Below are 20,532 nucleotides of genomic sequence, written 5' to 3' on the forward strand. Positions count from 1 at the left end.
AGTTAATGGCAGCGTTTTCAACAGCTCACCACAAATGACAAAAAGATTATCCTCGAGTGTGGATTTTGCGACATCAACTGGACTAAGAGGTGAATTACACAGATTACAATATTAGGTACGATCGAATCCAGTGTTTTACTATATCATAACCTAATGACTAAGAGTAAACAATTAAGATTTTGGTAGGTTAACCTGTAAGGGCTGCAGTGTATTTTGGCTTAATTTTTAAATTTCACTCAAAAGCCTGTATCCTTAACATTTGTGACCCTACACATTTTATTTCGTGTGTATATATACACACTCATTCAAGAGCAACTCGTCTCTTAATTGACATTATTAGTGGGGGGTGTATATTTTGTATTCGTTATTGTGGTTGTAGTTTGCTGAGGTAGAAAACTACAAAGTATTGTACATATTGTATAAAATTGTGCAGGTGCACCTAATATTGTGACGGATGAATCCTTAGTAACATTTAAAGAGGGTGACCTTATGTGATAATAAGGAAAAATGTATAATCCGTTATTGTTTGCAAAAACTGCTTACGTTCATTTATTTGTAGATGAGGGTGAAAAGTATTAATGAATGAGTTTGGGTGACTTGTTGGCCTTTCATTTAAATCTTGACCCATCTGCTTATGGCTGTTAAGTCATGTATATGTAACCAACCTTATCATTAACCGGATGATCTTAATTGATTACCAATTGAAAGAGTTAAGTTAAAGTTAAAGTCCCAATGATCGTCACACACACATCTGGGTGTGGTGAAATTTGTCCTCTGCATTTAAGCCATCCCAGTGTGATTTTGATCCATCCCCTGGGGAAGAGGGGAGCAGTGAGCAGCAGCGGTGCCGCGCTCGGGAATCATTTGGTGATCTAACCCCCCAATTCCAACCCTTAATGCTGAGTGCCAAGCAGGGAGGCAATGGGTCCCATTTTTATAGTCTTTGGTATGACCAGGCCGGGGTTTGAACCCATGACCTTCCAAGTCTCAGGGCGGACATTCTACCACACGAGCTGGCAATTACTGTGATGTAATTAAGTCTGTTTTTTTTTTGTGTGCCAGTCAACTAGTTCCAAAGTGACACACCAAATGCTTGATAATGACATAATTGGATGATTAATGACAGGTATTTTCCCCCTGCACCTGTTTATGAGATGTCATGATGCACATGCAAGTATTGTTACAGTCTGCTAGGGTTTGAATATTTATCTGAATATTCCTAATTATTATCCAATGAGGCTTGATTCTTTTTTATTTTTTATCCGTGCTAAAGCACTGTCCTCTGCATTTAACCCATCCCCGTGTGATTTTAATCCATCCCCTGGGGAGCAGTGAGCAGCAGCGGTGCCGCGCTCGGGAATCATTTGGTGAAGTATTTGAGAACCATATGAAGTTGAGTTCTTACATTCTACTCTTACTTTTTTGTGTGCAAAAACATTGTATGATTCATGACCTTAAAGGTTTTGGCATGATTTTTTAAAATAAAATCAACCGGCTACGAATGTAGCTTTGCAAGCACACGATTACTACAAGTAATATACATGGCCCTTTTTCACTTTTAGTGCACAGCATATGCAACATTTTATGCATTTTGGGCAAACAAACAAACAAACAAACAAACAAACAAACAAACAAACAAACAAACAAACAAATAAATAAATAAATAAATAAATAGTCTTTTCAATCCATGGAGCCAAATATTTGCATTATCTTCCACAAATTGCTTGTTTTTCTGCAATGCAATGTAATGTTTTTTTTTCTTTTTTATGTTTTGTTTATTGTAATTATAAAATATTTTGGTGTGCACATATCACGAGTGCTGCTCTCACACTTCCACGCAAGCACACATAATGGAAGAGCAGGAGGTCCGTCTGGTTTGTCTGCATTTCTCGCTTGTGCAGAATCGAATGGAAATCACAGCATTGTTCTGTCAAAGTCACGCCCACATGAGTCATTTACAATCTATCTATCTTATCTAATGGGACTTTGGCCTTCCGTGTTCCTTCCAACTTGTGTCTATAAAAATGAAACAACCATATATTATGAGTTAATTTTGACTTGGAGTAGTTTTTGTACATTACTGCCTTTCTATTTCTTTCTGCTCTTCAATTCTCTGACAATAATTTTGGTATAGTGCTCCATTGTTGTGTAGACAATGGCCAAATGAGGCATGTGAATGATTTTGTTTGTCTCCCCTCTCATTGAGAGAAACTTGGCAGTGGTCATATCAGATTAAGATGAGTTTTCTGTTTTTACTATCTCTATAGCACATCATCTTATCAGAACACACATGGAAGCACACGTGGGCTCCTTTGAAGTTAATTTTTAATGGATTTCAGAGTGACATATGAAGATTACTGCTATTTAAACTCCGATCACATTTGGTGTTGCCTTAGAACTGTCATTGTCAAAAAAATTTTTGGTCCTCTGTCTCGTTCATTACTTTGAATGTGTAGCAAAGCTTCTCGATCATGGCTGGATATCTTACATGGCTGTGGAGATATAGGAACTATATTGTGATAGTTCTCACACCTCTTCTACTTCTGCCTCTGCCTATTGTCATCCCCACCCCGGTAAGAATGACTTACAATTGGGATTGATGCTCTTGATTTATGGACCAGAGCAAGTCCGCCACTAGTGTTGATTGCAAACTCAGTCTAGGAGCTCTCTGTTTCTTTCTATCAAACTTGCTCTAAGTTGTGTTTTTATATTGCAATTTGCAAGTGTACTCGGGAGTGTATTATACAATATAGTTGTCTGTGAGTAACAAACATGATATCAATATTGCCTATAAACGTTACACTGTAAACACAACAGCTATTTTTCGGGGGGGTACGACAGAAATTTAAGTTGGAAGAACTATTGATTAGAAATTGACATTTAATGCATTAGTGTTAGTTAGCACAGCTGAGAAAGCAAATTATTTGCTCCAAAAGAATTTGACAAGTTGTTTTTGAAATAGCTTGGAATTTTGAGCTAATTCACTCCAACTTTTCCCATTTTGTTTGTTTTTGTTTTAGTGTAGGACAATAATGCGTTATTTTTCAGTGACACTGCAGTTGAGCGTTTGACCCTACATGTCATCACTGTGTTGTTGTGAGAGTAATCAAAACATATCATAACATCACCACATTTTATGGTTCCAATGTGCGTGTGTGTGTGTGTGTGTGTGTGCGTGTGTGTGTGTGTGTGCACGTGGTGTGCGTATGTGTGTATATTTTTTTCTATATAGATGTTGCCATGAAGATATAGGTCCCATCAGTGACCTCGCATAGTGTAATTGTCATGTTAGAGTCCTAATAAAACAAACATTCAGTTCATACAATTAATTCTATAGTCATTCAAATACTATGTTCAATATTTCCAATTTATTTGATATCAGATATTTTACCTTTGGAGTTCTTCATGATTTAAGTTTAAGTAATGGTGATGACATTAGGGATGCGCTTGAGACCACTGAAGTCTGTAACCAGTTTTTAACGCTATTGCGTTTTATAATTAATACAGAGCAGTGATTAAGTTGCAAAATGAATGAACAGAGCTCTCTCACTCTCTCTAGTTTGCTGTTGGTGTGAGTTCTATGAGCTCAGCCAGGCAAAATGTTTTTATCTAGTGATTGTACAATACGTCTAATATTGCAGGAGGCAAAATGCGGCTTTGTGATCATCCTGATGGCGCTGTACTGGTGTACAGAGTGCATCCCTCTGGCTGTGACGGCCTTGCTCCCTATTATCCTTTTCCCCATGATGAAGATCATGCCGTCAGAGGAGGTATCTGCAACCGTGTAATATATGACATTTATTTTGTGTTTCTTGAAAATTGCCTTACGTGTCCAACACGTGTCACTGTGGCCCAGGTGTGTATCCAGTACCTGAAAGACTCCAACATGCTCTTCATTGGTGGGTTGCTGGTGGCCATCGCTGTGGAGCATTGGAACCTGCACAAGAGAATTGCCCTCCTAGTCCTGCTATTTGTCGGTGTCAAACCTTCACTGTAAGACTTCAAATTCTCCATTTGCAGCAGACCTTTTCCAAAATAACTGCCCAATAAATGTGTTTTTTTATCTTTCCAGACTGATGATAGGCTTCATGGGCACAACAGCGTTCCTGTCCATGTGGATCAGTAACACAGCATCCACGGCCATGATGCTGCCCATCGCCAATGCCGTGCTGCAGCAGCTCAATGACTCAGAGGCCAATGCTGAAGAACGAGCCAATGAACTCCGCGCTGCCAGGGATGGCTTGGAAAACCAAGGCTTTGAGATGACTGACTCTACCAAGTCCAAGGAGGTCAAACTAGAGGACAGGCACATTAACATGGGTGAGTTTGGCACCCCATGATTTTGCTAAACAGATTCATTTGGTTGTTTATTTTCTTCTCTTTGTGCCTATACAGATGTAGATAATATGTATGTGGCGGACAATGAGGTTCCAAGTAGGTTTCTACCTTTTGTATTGGGTTTGGGAGAACAATAATGATGGGTGTCTTGTAGGGAAGCACTGGCAAAACTATAGTTGTGGGTCTCGGTGTAATTTTAATAGGAATGGCAAATTAAATTGTATTACCTAATAAATTAAGCTCAACAAAATGTTGCTTTTTACTTAGACTCGATTCTGCTTCTTTTTGGAGTGTTGAGCAAGGTTCTGGATATGTGTGTAAGTCCAACAGTCATTTGGGAATTGTAATTTACTTATCATATTATGCAAAAGTTGGAGATGTTTAAAAAAAAAATATATATATTAGTAAATCTGGCTCTGCCCAGAAAATACTGAAAAAAAAACAAGAAAACTCACACTATAAGTAATAAAAACTCAACTAAAAGATTAAAAAAATAATAAAAGCTAACAATCTTACTCTTACAAACGAGTTGAAAGTGAATAAAAAAAAAAACTCAAAATGAAATAAAAACTTACTCTAATGGAAAATCCTAAACTATATTAGCCCCAATTATTACAATATCATCAAATATAAAAAGTACCAAGGCCAAATCCCATAAATGTTCATATACCGTATTTTTCACACTATAAGGCACACCTAAAAATCTCAAGTTTTCTCAAAAGCCGACAGTGCGCTTTATAATCCGGTGCGCCTTATATGTGGACCAATATGGATTCATGGACGGGGACTAATTTATTAAAGTAAGCTTTACGTGTTTATTTTGTGTGTTGTGTGATATTAACGTTTGCGCAACGTTGAGTTATTGATTATCCGGTGCACCTTATATATGGACAAAGTTTAAAAATGGGCCATTCATTGAAGGTGCGCCTTATAGTGCGGAAAATACGGTAGATATTCATTTAGTAGCTAAAGAAGATTGAACTGAAAGCCTCATGTCTCTCTTCAGAGGGTCACTCTTGGAGTCCAGAGATGGCGCAGCAGCATAGAAACAAGCGAGAAGAGAAGTACATGAACCTGACCAAAGGCATGAGTCTGTGCGTGTGCTATGCTGCCAGCATTGGAGGGACAGCCACTCTGACGGGAACCACACCCAATGTCATCCTGATGGGTCAGATTAATGGGTATGTATTTGTAATGTCAAAGAAATATAAAATCCAAGATCTTATTTTACTTTGCAGATCACAATGTATCGAAACAATTTCAAGACGCCGTGCAAATACCCACGCTAGGGTAGGGGTTTCCTAACGATGCTCCTTAAAACATTTATTTTATCATATTAGCCTGACACAATCTACCTGTTAATATATTCAAGAAAGAATAACACAATAGAATGTTTTGTGGAGATACTGCAGCATAACCTTAAATTACAAACTTCCCCAAGATTGTCTCTGTTATAAAGAGCCATTTTGCAAGATTTGACCGAGACAGTTCATTTTTGATAAGTTGACACTAGATTAGGAACAAATCAAATTCAATTCACATTTCCTTTGGGAGAATTGGTTTGAACATAAAGATTTAATTGTATCTCAGTAAGTTTCTTTATTTCCTGGTACACTTTTGTCAGTTCAACAACGATTTAAGAGACAGCAGTGTAGCTCCACACAACAGCTAGCATAGCTCACTGGAAAATCAAGTTAGTAACCCCGAATATGGTTAAAAACCAAAAGGTATGCAGAAACAGCCTGCCATAGATGTGCTTTCTATGTTAAAATAATTTATTAAGGCTTTGAGGCAAATGGCAATATTACCGTACTTCATTGACACAATATTGCTTCACAGATACGTACATTGTTCATTCATTGTTTCATACTTTCCCCCAAAGGCTTTTCCCTCAAAATGGTGGCATCATCAATTTTGCAAGCTGGTTTGGCTTTGCATTCCCCAACATGGTTCTCATGCTGGCCTTAGCTTGGTTGTGGCTGCAGTTTATGTTTCTGGGCTTTAAGTAAGTCAAAGTCTTTTTGAATGTTCACAGCTAACCCCGCTATGACGAAACAAAATATTTTATTGTGCTTCTCCAGTCTGAAAGAGACATTTGGATGTGGTGCAAAGAGCGCAGGTGACAAGGAGGCCTACCAGGTAATCAAAGATGAGTACAAAAAATTGGGCAGGATGAGCTTTGCAGAGGCCGTTGTGCTGATTATCTTCACGCTGCTGGTTCTTCTGTGGTTTACCAGAGAGCCTGGCTTCATACCAGGCTGGGCCACCGTTCTCTTCAACCAAAACAAAGTGTGAGTATGACAAAGGCTGTTGATCGGTGCCAGAAATAGTTTAGAGTCAGAGTCAAGTAAGCATGTTGTTAGGCGGCAATGCAACTGTCATGTGTTCATCTGTTTAATCATCATGATTTTATACAGTAAGCATGCCATACGTGTGTTTCCTTATCAGGTATGTCACAGATGGCACTGTGGCCATTTTTATGTCAACGCTCTTCTTCTGCATCCCCTCCAAATTTCCCCTATGTGGCCGGTCGTCTGAGGAGGGTAAGCAAGTTCATTCATCAGAGTGCAATCTAGGTAGTTTATAATTGCGCTTATCTGAAACAAAAATCAAGAGTGATACTGTAGTTGGCTCTGCATCGAGTGAGGTAAATTTCCAGCAGGCTTGTCACGAGAAGTTTTACAATCATGTCTGTCCTTGCTTTCTTTGAACACAAACACATAAAGATATGGTTTGTAACTTTGCGGGCTTGTTAAAGGCAATTTAGCTGATTCTGGCTTTTTAAATAACCCTTATCAATTCTCCTTCCTTATTTTGACATGTTATCTTCAAGGTCAAGTTTGGACAAACTGCAATGGCACAAAATTGCTTATGCGGAAATAATTTTCTCTTCTTTGCCAACTCGAATGGATTGTACAGGCGCTTCTAGAAGGCGGACTTTTGACACGTCACTGTGACTTTTCAACATCTTGTTAGTACATCCGTTACTAATTTATGGCATATGTTGCCTTGAGGGTGTTTTTATGACCTTTGCATGTTGCGTGTGTGAAAGCTTTTACCCAGGCTGCGTTTGACCATTTGTTAAACGGATTTCTCTTCTTTGCTCAAATAGGACCCGCACCTCCTCTGCTAACTTGGGAAACTGTCCATGAAAAAATGCCTTGGAACATCCTTTTGCTCCTGGGAGGCGGCTTTGCTCTCGCCCACGGTAGTGAGGTAAAATCACACCGCAAATTTCCAGAGGAAGTCTCTTCACAGACAGTTATGTGTTCTTCCTCTACGGTAAAGCTATCCGGGCTGTCCAAGTGGTTAGGAGAAAGTCTGGAACCGCTGCAGAGTATCCCTCCTTTTGCCATCTCCATCTTGCTGTGTCTGATGGTGGCCATGTTCACGGAATGTTCCAGCAACACTGCTACCACCACTCTGTTTTTACCAATACTCGGTGCAATGGTGAGAACAATCACTTTCTACTGTCAATCCTTGAGTCCTCCCACTCACCACCATCTTGTTTCCCCTCAAAATGATGCATTGACCTCTCTTCTTGCATTTTAACAATTAAATCCATGATTTTATGTTGGTTTTATTTTCCCATGTTTTTTTTGCTAAACGGCATAGTATTACAGCCTTACCCTGCCAAAATTCTCTCTCTCTCTCTCTCTCTCTCTCTCTCTCTCGCTCTCTCGCTCTCTCGCTCTCTCTCTCTCTCTCTCTCTCTCTCTCTCTCTCTCTCTCTCTCTCTCTCTCTCTCTCTCTCTCTCTCTCTCACTCACTCACTCACTCACTCACTCACTCACTCACTCACTCACTCACTCACTCACTCACTCACTCACTCACTCACTCACTCACTCACTCACTCACTCACTCACTCACTCACTCACTAAGAATAAATGTTTTCCATTGATTCCAACAGGCCACCGCCATTAAAATCCACCCACTTTATGTGATGTTTCCCTGCACCATTGCTGCTTCCTTGGCTTTCATGTTGCCTGTGGCCACGCCCCCCAACGCCATCGCCTTCTCCTATGGCAACCTTCGAGTCATGGACATGGTGAGGCCTTCCACAATGTCATATTCCAGTGTGTGGTGCTGGTTTGCTTTGAATCCAGAGATCCGGAATCCAATTTTATAAAGCAGCTTATTTTAATCCTATGTCTGATCACATCATATTATTTACTTGTAAAAGCAAAATATCCTCAATATATATTATAGTGGAAAGCGAGCTAACAAATCAACTGAATGCACTCCAAAAGCTAAATCTATGTGCAGCGTACAATCTGAGATTCAACCCAAGAACTTGCAACATGGTATTGTTTGTGTTTTCAGGCCAAGGCTGGATTCATCCTAAACTTCCTTGGGGTCATCACCATCAACATCGGCATTAACACTTGGGGGGTGGCCATGTTCGATCTGAACACCTTCCCCAGTTGGGCAAATGTTACTGAAGTTCCTTGAATTTCACCTCAAGAAAAAACGGTGCCAGCAAGTAACACTTTTTTATTTCTGGATAATCAAACTGTGTTTATTGAGCATTTAGACCTATCACGGCCAAATCGACTTGCTCTGGTGAACACGAGGACTCATTTTGCTAATATTTTTAATTGATTACACACAATGCGGTGGAAAAAATGTGCAAGAATTCCACTGGAAATTTTAAGAAAAGAAAAGGTAAACTATGAGAAATAATACTTAAAATAAGCAAAATTCTCTGCAACAGAACAAGAAAGTTTTACTTGACAAACATTTGAAAAATAAGAAAATAATAGTTGGCCCATATCTACAGCAGTCTTGAAAGTAGTATTTTTAGACTTAAAACCAGTAATATAATTAAAATGATAAAAAGAGCTAATTTGACACATGAAAAAATAAATTAACACAGAGAAATAAGCAGATTTAGGTCGAATTTAAGAAATTATATCTTACTTAAGATTTCCCTTTTTACATTGTGTATGTAGTCACATCAGTTAGAAGCTACTAAATTTGTACCTATGTACATATTTCTGAGCCACTACAATAATCACTCCAGTACATTAACATTATATGATCAACTGCAAGAGTTGTATCAACAAATCTGCGCTTGTATTAAATCTCATTAGTTTTCACAGGGGTGCCTAATAAAGTGTTCATAGAGTTTTTATTTTTGCTGTTGTCCAAATACAGACATTTCAATTGTAAACAGTTAAATTTCATTCAATTCCACTTCATAATGTATTATTGTTCTGGGAAATAAAGGATGTGTTGTTGTTTTACATACTGCGGTTACAAGTGAGCTGATATGTTTCGTATGCGTGCTGCCCGAACTTGACCATATGGAAATAACCAAGTTTTAATGTGATTTTTGAAAATGTGGTTGTTACTCTAAAATTGATTGTAACCTTTTTTTTTTTTTCATGTGAGTTATGTTCAGCTTCTGAGACAATAAATATTGTAAATGTAAGAGAAATGCTCATAAGTGGAATCAAATGAGTTGCTGTGACCTTTGCATGATCAGGACAGGGATCTTGGACTGGGACAAAAGACAAATCCTTTCAAAGAGGTCAATGTGAAAGTCAGCAAAATGATTCGAAAGGAATTTGGGTATAGAAAACTGATTGGAATCATTTCATTGAGCTCTTTGGCAATAGGCCAGGTGTTTGCTGAATGCTGGAGGGAGGTTGAAAATGTTGATTCTGTTGAACCACGCTCATTCTTCTTCTTCTTGACTGATGGACATCATTTGATATCACAAGCGGTAAGACGCTCCCGTCAAACTGTGAATGTTTTTTTGTTTTGTTTTTAAATCATTTTGTGTGATTTTGTCTTTTATCATGTGTAAATTCTCATTTGTTCTTCTGAGGTGACTGACTTATTTAGTATTATTTTTGAATATTTCGGCCCCAGTAAGCTGTGAGAATTCCATTTGACAAGACAGCTGCGAGTTTTCATCATTGCAGTATATGTATATATATATACCCTTGGGGATGGGAATGTAATTGCCACATTCATATACACGCTCCCTGAGCCCAAAAAAAAGTCAAGTCTTCATGCAGCTGTGTGGTCTTTCAATAGTTTTAATATTCCCATAAAAATGTCTAATATGGAATTCAATTTCTAGCTCTCCACTTGTAGTCCTTATAAACTCATGCAAATAAAGAATTGAATGAAAGACAAACATGCTCCTTCATGCCGCTCAACCAACAGGACACCTGCACACAACACCTGCAATGAATCACATCGAGTGAGCGAGATCATAAGGCTTGTTCTGACAGAGCCCTATTAATTAAACAATATTCATTTTATCTTTGTAACAAGCAGTAAATCATGCTGAGAGCTGTTCCTAATTATTTGCATTTATTCTTTTGTGAAATGATAAAATAACCCTTTATGATACAGCGCAGTTTTACACCACAAGCTATATTGTTACATAAATACGTTTTTGACAGTGACTGAAAAAGTATATACACCACATGACATACCCCACAGTATGTAATGTTATAACCTAAAATGGAGAGTTTATTTGATTAACCGATGCGAAGTTAAGCACAACTGTGGTAGGAAAATGATAATCTTTAAATATATTTACAGATAAAAATAAAAAGTATTTAAAATTTATCACATTATGCATTTATCACCTCAATAATATGCCAAAAATAGTGACGTGAAACGACTACAATTTTACTCATTGAATTTGTTTTGGGTACATTTGACTGACACTCATCCTAAAGTCACAATCGACATCTGAAAAATAATATAAATAGTCTAAATAACCATTTTCTTAACATAGAGCAGAGGAATGATGTACAATATCATTGAAGACAATTTCAGTAACACATGCAGATTACGTCCTCCTCAAGAACTTGGCAGAAAAGAGCTGCTGGCAGAAGGCTTTCACACGTTTATTCAGCGTGCAGTAAATCCTCTGTCACTGCCACGCACTTTCATCGTAAACATGGTATGTTCAAGGTAGACAGTTTGTGTGCCACATCACCTATACGATGGAACAACCCAACTTGCCAAGGTAAAAATAATTTATGGATTCTAAATTTTAAGCTTCAATGTATTCAGAATTTAGAAAAAACACTCAAATTGCTGTCATAATATATCATGGGACTTATGTGATGCCATCACACAAGGTTATGAGTGATGATGAGTAAGGCACTGGAAATGGAAATTGTTGCTGCAGCGTAACAATAAAAGTCGTACATGCAGAGGTGAACAAGGCAAAACATTATTTCAAGCAGTCAGGAGTCAGCCGCTTCTTGTCACGTTGAACAAGGTAAGTGTAGGCAGTGGGCGGATTTGGCATCAAAGCAATCAACGTCTTTTCACATTTGTTTGACAGTTCTGGGAAATGTGAACGGGGTTGTCTATTTAGTAGTAGTGAGCTTCCCCCTTGACATACTTAAACTGGACGACTCCATCACCTGTCTGAGAAGGGCGAGTAGTTTGTAATCATAAAGCTAGTCAACATATTCTGGTCGTGCAAGACTTGTGGGTTTCAACTATTTAAAGAATTACCTTTGTTCTTAACAGGAATTTTATTATGGAGGTTGTTGACGGGATGATTTGTGGGAAAGTTTTAAATTGGTTTGTGTTTGGCACAATTAAGCTTCTTGTGAGCTGGCTAGTAAATGAAAGTGTTGTCGGTTAACAAGCTGTTTTTTCTGCATTTGATTTCTCGTAATGTGTGTGAATTATGAAAGCACCTGGTGCCACTGGTCGGGTGTGATCTAGTGTTTAGTGTATCTTATGTCCAAGTCACACAAGGAGGAAGAGAAGGCTGCCAATGTGAGCATCCATCAAAACCTGTTGCAACAGGTTGTCTTGCTTATTCTCTCATCTCTCATCTCATTCCAGTCTTTAGTTGGACGAGTGCCACACACACACGCACACACAAGCACACTGACACACACACACATTCACACTCTGGCATGACGATAATGTTACAAGCAGTCGAATCCAAAACTGGCCCTTCAACTGATTGACTGCACATTTTGACAATTTGCACGCTGACAAGCACATCTTCAAGATATGGAGCCAGGATGTGTTGAGACCTAAGAGGGATTCCGAAGGTGTAAAGCCACAAAGAAGCCATTGACACGTTTTAAATTAAGGGTGAGTCTCCAGTCTTAACTGCTCTCCTGCAATCTATGTTGCACATTACAGTGCTCGTATGTTTGTGACAGGGATGGGCAACTGAAATGGTGGAGGGCGGCCATCCATCAGTGCTACCACATATGACCTTGCACTTTCTAACCATATTTGACAAAAATGCTCTTTTAAGTATGGTCAAAATATGTGTAATATATATGCATATATAGATGCATATAAAGATGTGGTCTTGTGTGTGTGTGTGTGTGTGTGTGTGTATATATATATATATATATATATATATATATATATATATATATATATATATATACATACATATATATATATATATATACACATATATATATATATATATATATATATATATATATATATATATATATATATATATATATATATATATATACACACACACGCACACACACGCACACACACACATATATATATATATGATATCTATGTTTGATCTATGTTTGTAGTTGCATGCTGGCAAACGTCCTTGATGCTTACACATCCTAACTGATAAATAAATCAAACAGGCACAGGCTAACAATACAATAAACATAAAAGGAGAAATAACTATTATTCACTATTATTATTTAACAAGCTGGAGTTTGACATAACTTTGTGGGAAGGACAATTAATGCTGAGCATCAAAACAAATTCACAGCCATGCGTCAGCATGTGTTGGAACGTCTTCCTTGTAGTGAAAATTGTTTGAGCAGCAAAAAATGATGAACTTTCATTTTCAACTTCGTGATCTTGTCCATCCATCTATCCGTCCGTCAGTCTGTCTGTCTGTCGGTCTGCCTGTTTGCCTGTCAGTCCGTCCATCTGTCCATCCATCTGTCCGTTTGTCCATCCCTCTAACCTACAAACTCCATTAAGGAAGGTCTGAGCCAAGAGCGGAACCCTTGAACCTCACAAGTGTGATGCAAACGTGTAAACCATTTGTTTCCAAAATGCAATGAATCATTTTGATATCGAAATGTTTTTTCCGCCCTGCACACTAGCAAATTTGATCCTGTTAAAACAATTCGTTGGCTCAGTCTGAACATGTTGAACAAAAGACAAGATTTTCTTTTCTCTCATTTTTGAAAAGTGCTCTTCATTCTTCAACCTTGTGTAACCAACCAGTCCATACTATGTACTATATTTTTAGAAGACATTTTAGTTTGATCTATCAAAATTTGTTTATTATGACAATCTTTCAGAGCAGCAAGTGATTTCAAAAGCTGACACAAGCATACATATGTATATCCATCTGTTGAAAAGCTCTTATTTGATACATTGCAAATAATGTGTACATTTATAAAGTTGTACAAATGGAATGCTAAATAATAATTAGTTTGAGTTTACTTTCCAGGTTGCGAAAAGTGCCACTTGAACTTTTGATGCCTAAGTGCATGCGTTCAGGCTATTGAGTGCATGTCAGTCAGGCAGAGCCGTGTTTGCTGCTTGGCAGCATGAAATGCAATCTCTCCATTTCCACCTTCACCCTTTTGCCTCTTTTCAAGTGGACAGAAAGTACTTAGATTGCTGTTCCTCTGTTTACACTTGTCTGGCTCAATGATATTTGGCGTCGCATGACCAAAAAGCCATGCTTTCTTGGCACTTTAAAGAGCTTCCTCTATGTAAAATAGATGAAGCTACCTTGACTGGCCACGTGTCTCTAGTCTCTGCTGGGATCAGATAACACATATATGTACACAGTGAGCAACTTTTACTCCTTATTAACCTGCACATGTCAAACTAGATTTACTGTCCGTGTCAAGTATAGGATAGGATATTGCATCAGAGATTAACAGGCGCGGCAAGGCAGGAAAAAATGCATTGACTCGAGCAGTTGCGGATTTAACATAAACAGCATTTTCAATATTTTTCCAGAATAACGTCTTGGTACAAAATGTCAGTCACTCCATCGTTTTCACCCAGCAAGGATGAGTCTAAACCTTCGACTTCCCAGGCCAAACCTCTCACCTCGCCCGAGCACCTTGAGCGGGTGGCAGAATCACAGGTAATAACAACAATGCAGATGAGACAGGTTGTTGGTGTTAAGTCCACTTCTACATTCAGTTGTCATCAGTAAGAAGTACCGTATTTTCCGCACTATAAGGCGCACCTAAAAACCTCAAATTTTCTTAAAAGCCGACAGCGCGCCTTATAATCAGCTGCGCCTTATATATGGACCATTATTGAGCCACTACAGCAGAAAGTCCGGTCCGCGGGCTAAATGTATTTATCTTATATATGGACAAAGTTTTAAAATGGGCCATTCATTAAAAGTGCGCCTTATAATCCTGTGCGCCTTATATACGGAGAATGTTTTAAAATGGGTCATTCATTGATGGTGCGCCTTATAATCCGGTGCGCCCTATAGTGCGGAAAATACGATATTTGTCCCTCAAATATTTAGAAATGATTGAAGCTAGCGTTTTGAAGCAATTTCCGCGGGATGCATCATACTGGTACCATCGTTAATATTGTAACATGGTAATTCACAGACAACACATTGCAGTGATGTCTGCTTTAGCCAGCAAGCCAGAGCACCCGTCACCTTAAGGCACGCAACTGTGAGCAGGAAGCACAACGTAGAAGAGACGGGACGGCAGGGCCTCATCGACGCATCTCGCTTCCACCCCTACCTGCGACAGCTCAGCGAGGATTCAGTCGAAAATACAATTTGTCTTCACCCTGGTTCGTCTCCCTTCGGCAGCCTGCAGCAGCTCTGCAGCCCTCAAATGTGCTCTGTCACATTTGGATCAAACAGCGAGGTGCAAACACTATGGGAACAATCCACCTACAATGGTCAGGTGATGAGAAGGGCCATATTGTCATTATACACTAGTTTATTTAAGTATTTTTTCCCCATTGAATGAGATTTCTAACTCCTTGTCTGTCAAATTCCTTTTTATGATCTCTCCAGTGTTCCTACCCTGACCTACCACCCGTGCCAGCTGAGACTCCTTGTTCCCATTCTCAGTGCTATATATCGTATAATTCCGCCAGCCCGCTGCAAGAGGTACAGTAAGTGCAATACATCATAGCAAAGGCAATAACTGTTGAAGTGTTGCAAGGTAATCTGACTAAAGAGAGACGATATGAGATGTTCAGATCGTCCCTGTATGTTCTCAACAGGTTGTGACAAGGCCATACGATACTGAGGAGCATTCCTGCAAGCCAAGTTATTCTCACCATAGTCGCTCGTCTCAAATTCATCAGAGAAACAACTTGCAGCCCCTCTTCGCCAAACCAATTTACTCATACAGGTGACAATTGATTTGATTGATTCCAAACTTTAATAGTAACAGTAATTAGTTACATTACACATATATATATATATATATATACGGACATATACGGACATGTAAGTACCAAGGTTAAAGCTCATTTATCTGAACAGATCTAGTGCAACTTAATCATCCATTTTTTTATACTGTATATTCTCACTCGGGTGTGCTGGAGTCTATCCCAGGTGCTACATATGTTTTTGGAATCTGAGGTAGTCACAGAAATTTAACACAAGTGTGGGAAGAACATGCATATTCCACAACAAAGGCCAGAGTTCAGATTTGAACCCCAAACCTTAAAATTGCAGAGGAGTTATCCTAATCCGCGCTATTCCTTTTTTATGATTAATCATTTATGTTTTTTTCCATATATATTTAGAACTATGCTCTTGTGTTCCTCTGCAGCATTCTCATCTTCATGGCTCTAAAAAATAGTGAAACGGGAAGTCTCCCAGTCAGTGAGATCTACAGCTTCATGACTGAAAACTTCCCCTACTTTAAGGTACAACAACTGCAGGTTACACACCTATGCTACATGAAAATAAAAATAAAATAATAGAAATCCATCCATCCGTCCGTCCGTCCGTCCGTCCGTACATCCATCCATCTATCAGTCATCGGGCAGTAGGTGGGGGACACCCTGAACTGGTTGCAAGCCAATCGCAGGACACACAGAGACGAACACCCATTTGCACTCGCACTCAGGGACAATTTGGAGTGGTCAGTCGGCCTACCAAGCATGATTTTGGGATGTGAGAGTAAAACCGGAGTGCCCGGGGAAAACCCACACAGGCACGGGGAGAACATGCAAACTACACACAGGGAGGTGGAATCGAACCCGCACCCTCCTAACTGTGAGGCGGTCGTGCTAACCAGTGCCCACCGAGCCGCCCATAATAATAATAATAATAGAAACACAATACAATAAAAACTCCAGTATACTAGCACAAGCATAAATAGGTTTGGATGGATCCCGCCCCCTTCCCATGGATCCTGTTTTGCCAGTTGTTATCTTCAGCCTTAATGTACTTGATGATACTAATTACTTCTGTAATGATGACTGACTCGCTGCAGAGATTTTGGTCATGACTATGTGTAAAGGCATGAGGAAGGCATCAAATCAGGTTGTCTTGACACACTTTAATAAGGGGGCTGTTTGTGTGTTGTATAAATAGATTGCGGACTTTGCACAACAGTCACAAAATATAATCTGCTCATACAGCGCATACTAAGATCCCTGATGACTACATTAACTTCATTTTTTTTAAGCACTGAGGTTTGCATCATCAATGTGTACAACTTAGATGGCATCGTACCAAGCAATTGTCTGTCACTTTAAAAACATGCTGCAGTGTCAGAACACGTGACAGATAAATGACATGGAGTCTGCTTGTCATGGTTGGAATTTGTATTAGAGTGTTAAAATGCTTTAGCTGCAACTATTTATTTGCAGTCTCACCTGCAACTAACTCCAACTATATATACAGTTCTAAACGTATGTATACATACTACATGTAGAAATCTTTACTTTGTCTTTCCTATAGTCAACAGAATCACATCATTTTGTGACATAATGGCAAGACTTGAGAATATATTATTGACAATAGAACCCTCTTGAGGAAAACAATACAGAAAATGGATGGATATGTTCTGTTCAAATACTTTTGTCTGTCTTGTACTATGAAGCTCATTCAATATCTCCCCTTGGCCTGCTTCTTTCTAGACAGCCCCCGATGGATGGAAGAACTCAGTACGCCACAACCTTTCTCTAAACAAAAGCTTTGAAAAGGTGGAGGGCAAAAAAGGGAATTCCTCTCGGAAAGGTTGTCTGTGGGCTCTCAATCCTGCCAAAGTGGAGAAAATGCAGGAGGAGTTGTACAAGTGGCGCCGCAAAGACCCCGTCAGTGTTCGCAGGAGCATGGCGAGACCAGGTGGGACTCTGGAACATCTTGAGATCAAGTTAAGCACTGAAAAGCACCTTCATGTTTATTTTCTGCAGAAGACCTAGACCATCTTCTTGGACAGATGCCCAAGACGCTACGATCAGCGCCACCATACACAAGACCTGCTGGCATTTATGGGCCCATGCCAACGTCCTCCAACCCAACACATGGCCAACCCAGCCGAGCTCGTCGACGTCCACAGTATTCATGTCCTCCTCCGCCCTCACAGCAGCCCTCTTTCCTCACCGACACCCATTTTAGCGACTCATTGGCGCTGTGCTCCCCATGTGATCAGCAGCACACAACTGACGTCCATCCCGAGAGCATGAACTTAATCGCGACTATGAAGCTGCCACCCGCTTACAGCATCATCCACCAGAACGACTTTAATGTTGGTCTAAGGAGTCTGCAGGACTTGCAATTAGAGGGAGATACTTATGATGTGGATGTACTTAACCCCAGCCTGACTGATCTGCAGTTGAAAGGTAGGCAGTGCCCGCGCGGTTACTGATGAGTTACACTCCTTAGCGTATTTATCAGCTACCTGGTATGACCAGCTTGATCTTAAAATCAGCCATCCAGGCATTTACATTATCATGATATGTATTTATTGCATTGATTTACCCCTCTCATAAAATTAAACTATATCTTGTATTAAATTGAACACCTTTCTGTCAGAATTTGCACATAAAACCACAAATATCACACGGAACATCTAGTCAGATATGTCACCCTACCAGTTATCCACTAGATTCTTAGAAACATCAATTTAGACCTTATCATGAAGTTTCCAGCCTTTTTGTAAATGATTCCAGAAACGGGGAATCACAAAATGACCCTTGAGAGAGACAGTTAAAAAAATCCTGAGAATGAAAATGATTTAATCCAGAGTTTCTTTGGCCAATGAAGGTCACATTTAGAACACCTTAACGTTAAATGATTTATTGTGAATAATAAAATAAAATGTATTACTAACAATAAACCAATAAGTAAAAGTAGTTAATGTATTCAAATTGAATTAAATACACTTAATATAATTTGTAAAGTGGAGTGATTTTTTTTTTTTTATTGCTTATTAAACTGTTTTACTTCATTTACCATATACACTGTATGAAGGGAAAATTTCCAATTGAACTGTTCAATTGTTTCAATTGAAATGACTTATCAATTTAACCTGTTTTTAAGGTGACATGTGGGAAGAGTTGCAAGAAGACAGCCTGGTGTCACATCCACAAAGTGCCCCCATGACCGTGACCATCACCCCTGGTTTACAGGCATCCTGTATCCATCCCAGCTACGGAGACACCATGATGCTGCCTGTCAGTGAGATCTCACCGTTGGCCCGGCATAAAATAGAGTTTGATGACACATCGAGCGAACAGAGCTTGAAGCAACACGCGTGTTCTAGCGGCTGGCATCCCGACGTTTATTCAACTGACAATTTGCCGCTATATTTGACCTGTTGCACCACATCCTTAGTGTGAACAGGCAATGTAACCGTCAACCGTCAACCCCTTCTTAACGACAGATCCTTGACACGTTTTTTGAATGAGTGTTACGGTAGCAGGCGGCTTCACCATTGGATTTGTGACCCAGGAAGTCCTCAAATGCTTGTTTTCCCAAATGTGTTCACCTCTCTACTCAGTGAGAATAGAGAAGACCTCTCATGGCTTGTGTGACCATACATTTCCATGTCAACTCAAAACCAGCACAAGTTCTTTGGGGGAAATGGAGAATTTGAGCAAGGTGGGAAAACAAACTTCAACCGCAGATTATATAAATTGATGGTGGTCTTAAATCACAGTGCACTCTGTGAATATGACTTATTTTTACATGACGTCATCAAATTGATGACCATTATTTTAAATCAAACTTTCATAGTTTACCCATTGCAATGCTTACATTCAAAATGTTAAGTACAATATACGAAAATTTGTCTACAGCAGTGGTTCTTAACATGGGTTCGGTGAGTCAATCTCAGGGGTTCGGCAGAGCCTCTTCTGCAGAGGACTGAACACACCTGATTTGTCGTGTAAATTTGTGATGACGTATATCTGAACTGGTCTCGCAAAGGCATCAGCAGAAGTCATGCTGATTTGCAGGTATGTAGTTTGTTTTGAGTTCATGCATTGTGTTGGTTTTGTCCTTTGAACAAGGGGATGTTCATGTACAGCTCATTTTGTGCACTGGTAAAAACATTAATGTCTTGGATTTTTAAATAAATAATAATATTTTTCACCAAAGAGGGGTTCGGTGAATGCGCATATGAAACTGGTGGGGTTCGGTTGTCACGACTCGTCCCCGATTGTGTCCATATTGACATAGTTTCTGTTTGTGTGTCTGTGTGCTCGCCCCTCCCCTCCTGTGTGCCCATGATCAGTGTGATCATCCTCACCTACCTGTATGTATTTAAATCCTGTCTGTGTGTCACGAACTTGTCGGATTATTTCTTGTCTCATGTCTTCTTGTCTCTTGTCGTTCCTGTTTTTACCTTGGTCGTTTTCTGTTTGTCATCCCTGTCGGTCAATCAGTTCTGTTGGTGTTTTGTGATTCTGTTAAATTAGTTTGTTAGTTGCACTTTTGTAAACATTTTAAAGTCAAATTGACTTTGATTGTGTACTTCATTCTTGCATATGACGATGTGAACGTGTGTGTGTGCGTGCGTGTGTGTGTGTGTGAGACATTAAAAAAAAAAAATCCGCGCCAAATGCAACATATTAAATGGCTCGCTTTGCTTTTATTGTTGTACATAGAAAAAAGAAAGACGCTTGGTGGTTGTAACGTAATAATGCATTTTGCACAGATGATGGCAGTAAAGTCCCTTTTGTACAAATTCTTCCACCTGAGTTTTTTGCTTGTGAAGATTCATTCGA

General features: G+C 39.3%; 2 protein-coding genes across 3 annotated transcripts; both read left to right on the forward strand.

Annotated features, from left to right (window-relative positions):
- Nucleotides 1–81: 81 nt before the first annotated feature.
- Nucleotides 82–10,462, forward strand: LOC133155663 (solute carrier family 13 member 2-like). Its single transcript, XM_061281153.1, has 13 exons — nucleotides 82–2,573; nucleotides 3,642–3,770; nucleotides 3,857–3,993; nucleotides 4,073–4,320; nucleotides 4,396–4,434; nucleotides 5,345–5,519; nucleotides 6,221–6,343; nucleotides 6,420–6,629; nucleotides 6,787–6,881; nucleotides 7,451–7,554; nucleotides 7,627–7,788; nucleotides 8,249–8,386; nucleotides 8,662–10,462. The coding sequence occupies exons 1-13, from the start codon at nucleotides 2,472–2,474 to the stop codon at nucleotides 8,788–8,790; spliced, it is 1,791 nt and encodes a 596-aa protein (XP_061137137.1). The 5' UTR covers nucleotides 82–2,471; the 3' UTR covers nucleotides 8,791–10,462.
- A 1,064-nt stretch (nucleotides 10,463–11,526) lies between these two features.
- foxn1 (forkhead box N1) lies at nucleotides 11,527–20,492 on the forward strand. Of its 2 annotated transcripts, none has more exons than XM_061281302.1 (9): nucleotides 11,527–12,429; nucleotides 14,314–14,443; nucleotides 14,931–15,200; nucleotides 15,353–15,448; nucleotides 15,565–15,695; nucleotides 16,122–16,218; nucleotides 17,440–17,647; nucleotides 17,716–18,144; nucleotides 18,845–20,492. In XM_061281302.1, the coding sequence occupies exons 2-9, from the start codon at nucleotides 14,333–14,335 to the stop codon at nucleotides 19,141–19,143; spliced, it is 1,641 nt and encodes a 546-aa protein (XP_061137286.1). In that variant the 5' UTR covers nucleotides 11,527–12,429; nucleotides 14,314–14,332; the 3' UTR covers nucleotides 19,144–20,492. The 2 variants fall into 2 exon arrangements, with proteins under 2 accessions (XP_061137286.1, XP_061137285.1); XM_061281301.1 differs by having other exon boundaries at nucleotides 11,529–12,429; nucleotides 14,931–15,239.
- The last annotated feature ends 40 nt before the right edge of the window (nucleotides 20,493–20,532 follow it).

The sequence above is a fragment of the Syngnathus typhle genome, linkage group LG6 (genome assembly GCF_033458585.1).
Source record: "Syngnathus typhle isolate RoL2023-S1 ecotype Sweden linkage group LG6, RoL_Styp_1.0, whole genome shotgun sequence".
NCBI classification, from domain to species: domain Eukaryota; kingdom Metazoa; phylum Chordata; class Actinopteri; order Syngnathiformes; family Syngnathidae; genus Syngnathus; species Syngnathus typhle.

What these genes read in the sequence shown, in the direction of transcription:
- LOC133155663 (XM_061281153.1), top strand. Translation starts at nt 2,472, where the DNA reads ATGGCTGGATATCTTACATGGCTGTGGAGATATAGGAACTATATTGTG. An exon ending in CTCTCGCCCACGGTAGTGAG is followed by an intron (nt 7,555 to 7,626) that starts GTAAAATCACAC and finishes TCTACGGTAAAG; the next exon opens with CTATCCGGGCTGTCCAAGTG. An exon ending in ACCTTCGAGTCATGGACATG is followed by an intron (nt 8,387 to 8,661) that starts GTGAGGCCTTCC and finishes TTGTGTTTTCAG; the next exon opens with GCCAAGGCTGGATTCATCCT.
- foxn1 (XM_061281301.1), top strand. Translation starts at nt 14,333, where the DNA reads ATGTCAGTCACTCCATCGTTTTCACCCAGCAAGGATGAGTCTAAACCT. An exon ending in CCGCCAGCCCGCTGCAAGAG is followed by an intron (nt 15,449 to 15,564) that starts GTACAGTAAGTG and finishes TGTTCTCAACAG; the next exon opens with GTTGTGACAAGGCCATACGA. An exon ending in AAAACTTCCCCTACTTTAAG is followed by an intron (nt 16,219 to 17,439) that starts GTACAACAACTG and finishes GCTTCTTTCTAG; the next exon opens with ACAGCCCCCGATGGATGGAA.